At 44.3% G+C, this 8,763-nt stretch overlaps 2 protein-coding genes across 2 annotated transcripts; one reads left to right on the top strand and one right to left on the bottom strand.

The window, feature by feature from the left end:
• Positions 1-1,274: 1,274 nt before the first annotated feature.
• LOC113481026 (olfactory receptor 1020-like) lies at positions 1,275-2,264 on the top strand. Its single transcript, XM_026850276.1, has one exon. It carries the CDS (start codon positions 1,326-1,328, stop codon positions 2,262-2,264), a length of 939 nt encoding a protein of 312 aa, XP_026706077.1. The 5' UTR covers positions 1,275-1,325.
• A 3,393-nt stretch (positions 2,265-5,657) lies between these two features.
• LOC113481031 (olfactory receptor 1013-like) lies at positions 5,658-6,593 on the bottom strand. Its single transcript, XM_026850282.1, has one exon. The coding sequence runs from the start codon at positions 6,591-6,593 to the stop codon at positions 5,658-5,660; it is 936 nt and encodes a 311-aa protein (XP_026706083.1).
• Positions 6,594-8,763: the final 2,170 nt, after the last annotated feature.

Here is an 8,763-nt window from a genome sequence, read left to right as displayed (position 1 = left end):
GAGACATGTTATGGTGGCGGTAAAAACCCCTTGCTGTCCTCGAGTTCTGGTTTATCTCAAACCTTTTACGCAAAGCAGATAAGAGGACTGATGGCACATGGTCTGTTTGCTCTGCTGTGAAGATCACAGATTTCTCACCGTTTTGCTTTTCTCATGTTTCCAACACCTAACAGCAGCATAGAAGCACTACCCGAGTTATCTGGCAAACTTCAAACTGGTTCAGAGGGGTGTGAAGGTTTCTGCAACTGACTGAATTCTAGGAAGAAATATAAAAATTTGTTTGACTAAATCCAGATTTAAGAGAGGCTCATGTGTAAGTCAAGCAAGTGTTGAACTTTCCTCATGCAGAAGGGACCTTTCCAAGGGTATCATTTGGTATCTTATTTAACAGTTCAAAACCCCTCAGTGAGCAATTTCTGTGACTATTCCTAACTCCTGTTTTAAGGAGACATGAACCTACTTTTACTTTTTTTTTTTTTTTTTTTTTTTTCTTTTGAATAACCCCCCACATTATCAGCATCTTACTCCCCCCAGTTCATAATGGAAGTGTAGCATTGTTGGGGTTTAACTGGTATCAGTCTTTTAAAATTGTTTCCAATATTTTTCTCAGTTCAGTGGCATCACAAGAATGATACGGGTTTCAGCATATTTATCAGGGGGTTAATACTTACACTAAATCTCCTGTTTCAAACTTAATTTCAGAGTTTTGTAGGAAGGAAGGGAAGAAATTAGAGTTCTGTTTCAACTTGTTCTGACTCTTTTAAAGCAAATTATTTAATGTCTTGATCTCTCCTAAAGAAAATTATTTAAAGAATGTCGTGATCTCTCACCAGTCCTTTCTCTCTTTCAATCTTTTGAAACAAGGGTGGGGGGTTTTTTTGTGTGGTTTTTTTTTTGTTTGTTTTTTAATTTGTTTTGGGGTTTATTTGTTTGTTTATTTGTCTGTTTGTTTGTTTTATAAATGCAGACAGATTTCTAATGTCAGAATAAATTGCTATGGTTACCTCTTTGGATCAGAGGAGTAACAAACTCCTTAACTTCTTCAGGAGGTGGAATAAGCCTTCTGATTTGCGGTGACTTTATCAAACCAAATTAGTAGCCACTAGACCAGAATAAAACCATCAGAAATAAATTCAATCATGTACTTTGTTTACTTTAAAATGCATTTTGAGGCAAACACTGAATAAGTTGTTCAATAGTTCTTGTCTCTGAAATTTGTATTTCCTGATAAAAATAATGCATCTTCAACATTTGTTTGTGGGGAAAACAGGAATATGCTGACTCTGTGTTTTGCTGCATCTCCGCTTTCCTAGAGCAACTGTGTCATGATGATGGCCAAAGGAAATCACACCCCCAGTGCGGAATTTGTTCTCTTGGGGTTCTCAGAGCAGGGAGATGTCCAGGCTGTCCTCTTCGTGATCTTCTTGGTCATTTACATGATCACTCTGGTGGGGAATCTGGGGATGCTCCTGTTAATCAGGCTGGATGTGCAGCTTCACACCCCCATGTACTTCTTCCTGAGCAGCCTGTCCTTCCTAGACATCTGCTATTCCTCCTCAATTACTCCGAGACTGCTCTCAGATCTCCTAGCAGAAAGAAATGTAATTTCTTACTCTGCGTGTCTTGCACAATTTTTCTTTTACGCAGTCTTTGCCACCACCGAGTGCTACCTCTTGGCTGTGATGGTGTATGACCGCTATGTGGCCATCTGCAGCTCACTGCTCTATGCTGTCTCCATGTCCAGCAGAGTTTGTGCACTGCTGGTAGGTGGCTCGTACCTTGCTGGGATCATGAATGCCACTATCTACACTGGGTTTGCCCTTCGGCTCTTCTTCTGCGGTCCCAACATCATCAACCACTTTTACTGTGAGGGCCCCCCACTTTACGCCATCTCTTGCACAGACCCCACTGTCAATGAGATTATGATGTTCACTGTGGTTGGCTTCAACCTGTTTGTCACCATCCTGACCATCCTTGTCTCCTACACCTACATCCTGGCCACCATCCTGAGGATGCGCTCGACCGCGGGCAAACACAAAACCTTCTCCACGTGTGTGTCCCACCTCACCACTGTGACCCTCTTCTATGGATCTGCTGCATCCATGTACTCACGACCCAGCTCCAGGCACTCCCAGAACCTCGACAAAGTGGCCTCTGTTTTCTACACTGTGGTGACCCCCATGCTGAACCCCCTCATCTACAGCCTGAGGAACAAGGAGGTGAAGAATGCGCTGGAGAGAGTGATGGAGAGAAACTGCATCTGAAAAATAATTTTTCCTGGTGCGTCAGAGGAATTGAGAGGTCTACTCAGAAATGTTTATACTTTCCGTTTCTGTACTGCTATGGTAAAAAAGCAACAGTGCTTTCCTGTGAGCTACTGGGGAGGACTGTATGGGGAAACCTCTGCTTTGGTGCTAAATGCCGGGTCATTAACTCGTCTCGGATTAGGCCATTCACTGACCTGTCTCACAGATGCCTTGGCTACTTTTAGTTGCGTTTACAGCCGGATATTTTAATTTCAAGAACTAAAGCCCTTCTGACCCTTTTTAGTTTGAGAATGCATTATCGCTGTTGTCTTGAGCAATGGCAATAAATAACACTTATCTCTTCCAGCATGGCAGTGATGACCAGAACTCTCTTCATATTAAACAATGGGCACATTTTGGTTGAACATAAGACTCGTGTAATTTAGTGCTTCTAGTACAAGCAACAGACACTGGGTTTGATGACAACAATTCACTGTAACAAGGCTTCTCAGGCCTTTTCTGCAACTTACTTTAGCTCAGCTGTAGCTGTATTCTCAAATTTATTTGAGAAAATTCTGCAGTGCTCTTGCTCAAGCACCACAGTGCTATCATCTGGCACCTCCTGTTAGTAATGGTAAAATTATCCACTAGTCAGGTACCTGCTTCCTATCCTGGCATTTTGATCTTAGTTTGGATTTATTATGAATTGGTTTTGCTTATTTTTGAGCAACTGTGTGATTTCCCCTCTGAAATAAATAATGAGATGCAGGGGAACAACTAAGAAACTTTATAAACTACAGTGTTGCTAACCTCATAGATCAATAGGAGAGAAGAGAGCTGACCAGGAACAAATATGCGATAGAAACATTTAGAAGCAGTCCTGAGGAGACCCAGGACTGGCATGGTAGAAGCTCCCACCACAACCAGTGCTCCCACTGAGCACACAGTGATGCCTCCTCGGAGGGAGCTCAGGGTGCTGCTGGGTCACTGCACCACCCCGCCAAGGAAGAAGGGCCTCAGTCTGCAGGTGGGAATTTAACCTTGGGGTGGAGGGGCAGGCACTTAAATCAAAGAAACCTTGAGGACCGTTGCTCTCCATCCCTCCAGGCCCACACAATTTTCCTTAATACAGTCACATGCCAACACACTGACCCTCCAACTCACCAGCTTCAGGGCCTGGGCTAGCCCTGAAAAACAAGGCAACTGCAAGAAGTGCGCTTTGTCCTTAACAAGGAAGAAAGTTTCTTTCTTGTTAGCCCCTGCTAATTAGTCTCTCATGGCTTGTTAAGAAGAATGAGGTAAGTTGACTAGAAGCCTGCTGAGAAGCTTTCATGGTGATTAGGAAACTTTCTTGGTAAACCCCAGAAGGTCTTGTTAAACTGATGACTCCTGGAAGGGTGTTTGGTCCCCAAGGACCACTTCTTGCTCTGGGAAGGGGAGCAGCATCACTTGTGACGGAAATAGCTGTAACCACCTGCATGGCGAAAGCCTGGAGCTCAGGCCTGCTGGAGGGCTTTCTGTGCTGATACAGACTTGGTCACTCTTGTTAAAGAAAGAGACGTCTGTCTTCATGACATGTACAGATAAAGTGGTTCCTTTGGTTCTTGCTAACGGGGTGATTTGTCCCTGCCTGCTTTTGACCTCCTAGCAGAGGGAGCTGGGGAAGTTCATTGCATTTTCCCTCACCTTTGGACCTCATCAAGGACACCTCATACTTAGAATATCTTCTCATTAATTGCCTTGAAATAGATTTGCTTGTGTCTTTTTTTAATTCTTAAACTGTGAGGCAAGTTGAAGTACACTACATACGTCCTTCATATCTGACTGGTTTTCATAAACATGATTTTCCTACCATTACAAATCCGGGACTGGAGAATAAGCATGGGAATGGGTTCACCTGGCTCTCAACATCTAAAGATTTGGTTGTTTAATTATGAGATAGTCAGCCAGATCCCCTCAAAAATGGGAATAAAAGGGTGTTTTAACACATCCTAGGACACATGGTTAGGGTAGATGTTGTGCAACGGGAGCAGATCTGAACATTAAAAGGACTGGTAGCATGAATATACACATTTCAGAAGAGTTTTCTCTAAATTAAATTTATTCTGGTCTGGGGATCTGAGCACCTACGGGAGGTCTAACTGCATTAGGTGCTGCCGTCAAGCCCATTTTCAGTTTGTTTTCATCCAAAAGGAACCCAGCTCATGCAGCCTTGACCACAGCCCACAATGTGAATGAAAACACAATGAGGGGAGAAAGCTGGGAGATCTTCAAACTTAAACTCTTTATACTGCACTCTTTGTCTGAACAGAAACCAGAAAAATAGAAACACACCTTTATTCATCACAAATGGAGTCATGGAACTCTGACTTAAACACTCGTTTTTTATTTATCTAAATTTGAAGGAGATGAATCTACTTCAGACCACCTAATCCTTCCTCTCAACAGTTTTAATAACAACAATAACAATGACAATAATAATAAGAGCTTTATTGTGTCGGCTTTTTTTTTTCTTTCTTTCAATGGGACTGAAAATTTATAAAGGGAAAAAAGTTACTTTAATAACTAAGAAACCACTTCACTTTTCTTGCATGTTTTCATACAAAGCAGTACTGGGAAATTTTTGCTAAAGGTACAGGAAAGGAGCAAGATACAGTGAAATTCCCCAGACCAGGTCTGGGTTTGGTTGCCCTCATGTAGAAATCTGGTGCCATTTGCTCTGTCCTGGGGTGCCAAGGACCCTGCTATGCACTTGACACGTATGCCATGCAACCTTCAGAAGAGGTGGGCCATTCTGGAGTGACATCTGAAAGCTCAGAGGCATCCCCGGGGGCATCTCCAGGGTGTCAATAGCCTACATTCAGGCAACTGAACTCAATCCCAGATGCCTCTATGCTTCTTGATATTGGTTCTTCCAGTCTGACCCACCCTATTCATACTGGTGTGAACGTTTCACTGGGAAAACAGTGTAGGACTATGGGAAGTATGTTTATGTGGTGCAATATGGCATCATGAAGAAATAATTAGGACAGCTCAGGAGCAGAGGCACGTTTCTTCATGACACATGGAGCTACACCTGAACCTGGTTTGGGCATAAGTAAGGAATATTAATCCATATAAAGCACAAGGTGAAGAAGATGATGTACAACAATGAGTACAGCTACTACTAAGATCCCATTTTACAGCAGATATAAATTATATATGGGGACAGTGGGAAGAAGAGGAGGCCTGTCTGTACAGTGACATATCCCGTCCATCAGGAAGCACTTCAGGATCAGAAGAGCTTATGCTCCTACATTGCCTCCTCCTGCACCTATTGTGAGAAAAAACCAAATGAAAACACAAACAAGAAAAATAGGTACACTTCTTGCTGTATGCATCTTTGGGAACGCAGTCCCTGGTTTTCTTCTGTTAAGAAGCTGTCTGTCTCTTCACTAGTCTCTTTAGTGCCTCCTTCACCTCCTGGTTCCTCAGGCTGTAGATGAAGGGGTTCAGCATGGGCATCATCACTGTGTAAAACACAGAGATCACCTTGTCCCTCTCCAGCACGTAGGTGGAGCTGGGCCGGGTGTAAATGAAGAGGATGGAGCCATAGTAAAGGGTGACCGTGGTGAGGTGGGCAGCACAGGTGGAGAAGGCTTTGTGCTGTCCCTCGGCTGAGCGCATCTTCAGGATGGCGGCCAGGATGGAGGCGTAGGACATGAGGATGAGCATGGAGGGGAGGATGACATTGGAGGTCAGGATGAAATACAGAAGCATATGGTAGCTGTCTGTCACATTGCAAGAGAGCTTCACCAGAGGGGGCAGGTCGCAGAAGAAGTCATCGATGATGTTGGTGTCACAAAAGCTGAGGGCAAACGTGCGGCTGGTAATGAGGGTGGAGTTGGCAAAGCCACTGAGGTAGGAAGCAGCCACCATCCCCATGCACAGCTTCTGGGACATGGCAGAAGTGTAGTGCAGTGGGTTGGAGATGGCTGCGTACCGGTCGTAGGCCATCGCCGCCAGCAGGTAGCACTCGGTGTAGGCCAAGCCACCAGAGACAAAGAACTGAGCAGCACACCCAGCGAAGGAGATGCTCTTGTCCTCAGAGATGCAGATCAGCAGGATCTTGGGGGTGTAGACGGAGGAATACCAGAGATCCAGGAAGGACAAGTTCCCAATGAAGAAGTACATCGGGGTATGGAGCCGTGAGCTACGGCATATCACCACGATGAGGGTGATGTTGCTCGTGAGGGTGGTGACATAGGCTAAGGAGAACACTATGAACAAGAGAAACTGCAGTTTTGGGTCAGTAGTGAACCCCAGGAGGATGAAACTAGTGACTGAACTGCGGTTCCTCTCTTCCATGGGCAGGGGAAAGGCGCTGACCTGGAGACATGGATCACGGAGGCTATTTGGTATTTGCAGTGCGGGGTCTGGGGACACCAACCAAGAGAAGGGCTTCCATGTCGCTGGCATTGTTCTCTGTACCAAAACACAGCTACACACACACAAAAGAAAATAAGCAGAGTACATTTTGTATTGAGAAGGGCTGCACCGTTATGATTTCGGTTGTGCTATTTTATGTCAAATAAAGGTTTGGTGTTTGCGTTACTTCGCATCACTTTGAAAGCTGCACTCGCCATGAACGTTTGTACGCACGCTGTGCATGGTGCAATGCACATGGCTATGTACACAAACAGTTTCTATATATTGCATATCATGCATTAAATTCTAAATAAAATATTTACAGGAAACAGGGTATGAAAGTATGGGTGGGTATCTACATGTATCTCTGTAGGTATTTGCTGACTGTGCATTCCCTGACTTTTGTGAATGTGAAATCTCAGTGTTGCATTAAATTACTCATACACTGAGACTCCTTGATTTGAACTATATATGGAGAAACTGGAGGTGCACATTGAAGACAAATGCCTGTAGACTTGCCATCTGGTACAAAACAACAGCATCGTTAGCTTTGTTTTCCTGAGTCATATCGGTAAAAGCACCATTTGGTTAAGTTTTCTGTTTCCCATGAGCAAACGTTGAATGGTTGGCTGTACGCCTTAAAACTCATAATTACAAATGTGTGTATCTGGGAAGGTCTCTTCTTAGGCACGTTATTGTACTGAAAGCAGCAGTAATTCAGCGTTGCATCTGTTTACCCACCTGAGAACAGGCACACCTGCATCTACTGAAGATGTAATTAATTTCACCTGACATTGTCAGTCTGAAAGCTGATTATTTAAGCTCTTTCATAGCCAATGGAAGTAGTAGACTCTTCTATAGGGAGACTAGAGTGTAAGCTCTGTCCTGCTGCTTCCTTGCAACTTTTCCTGTGCTCCGAACAGGTTTGTGAAGACCCTCTCCAAGCACCCCTGGTGCTGCAGTGAGCTTGATGATCGTCTCATCTAGTCTCATATGTTGATTCTAATATTTGTCATCTGGTAACACAAGGGATGGGCAGAGAGATGAGGAGACAAAGAAAAGGAAAATAAATGCCCTTGAAGATTTGCCTTTTGTCTATCTGTGACATCATATCCTTTGTTGGCTCTTTTTGCCCAGAAATACTTACCTATGGTCTTGTCCACCGAGCGCTGATGGGATCGCCAGTTTAGAGACCACGAGAACAGAAGTGTGATGGTGCTCTCTGTGTGACATCCCCGCACCAGCTCATCTCGCAGGGCAGAACCAGCAGGTATGTCCTCGCCTGCCCCAGCACCACCTGTGCCGTGTGGCTGGGGGTATTTATCTGTTACCTCTTTCTGCGTTTCCTTAAGGACCCGGTCCCCGAGGTGTGTATTTCAGCTATTCACTATGGCTTTGCACTCAACAGAATGTTGCTGCACAGTTGTGCATCCCCCAGATGAGTTACTCCCTGCACCCCAGAAAGGGACTTTTCAGAGTTTTCATGGCTCTCCATGTTACCTGCTCGTTATTTTCATCACTACAGCTGCAGAACAAAAATGCATTCTCAAGAACATCCAAGTTATTTGAATTTAGTTGATTATATCTTTTCACCAGTTTGCATCTGGGAGGAAACAAGAAGTCTTCCTAGGGGTCTCCCCAGAGCATCCTCCACATTGGTGTTCCTCAGGCTGTGGATCTGGGGAGACTTGGCATGGGGATTACCAGGGTGTGGACAATAGACACCGCTTTTTCCTGGTGCAGGAACTTGAAGTCTGCAGTCAATGGGGAGAAGTGGGAACTTTTATGCAATATTTGGAGAAGCTAGTTAGGATGTTTATTTTGGAGCAGGATGAATTACTTCCTAGAGCACCTGGCAACAGGGTGGACGATGGTCAGATGAAGAAGTCTACACCTGTAGAAGACAACACTGAGCTAAATCATGCTCAGACTCACCAGCTGGTATGCTAAATAAAAGTACTGAGGCGTTATAAATGATCCAGAAAAAGAAAAAAAACCCAAAACACCACAATACAAGCCCATAATTAGCTTTTCATTTCTCAAAACTGTTGTCTTCTATTTCATTTTGGTATTTCTTTCTGGAGTCCTGCAGGCTGGGATACACAATGAG

Source organism: Athene cunicularia (assembly GCF_003259725.1).
Source record: "Athene cunicularia isolate RWA chromosome 5 unlocalized genomic scaffold, athCun1 chr5_part2, whole genome shotgun sequence".
Lineage (NCBI taxonomy): Eukaryota > Metazoa > Chordata > Aves > Strigiformes > Strigidae > Athene > Athene cunicularia.
This window is presented reverse-complemented; position numbering and strand designations above follow the sequence as displayed.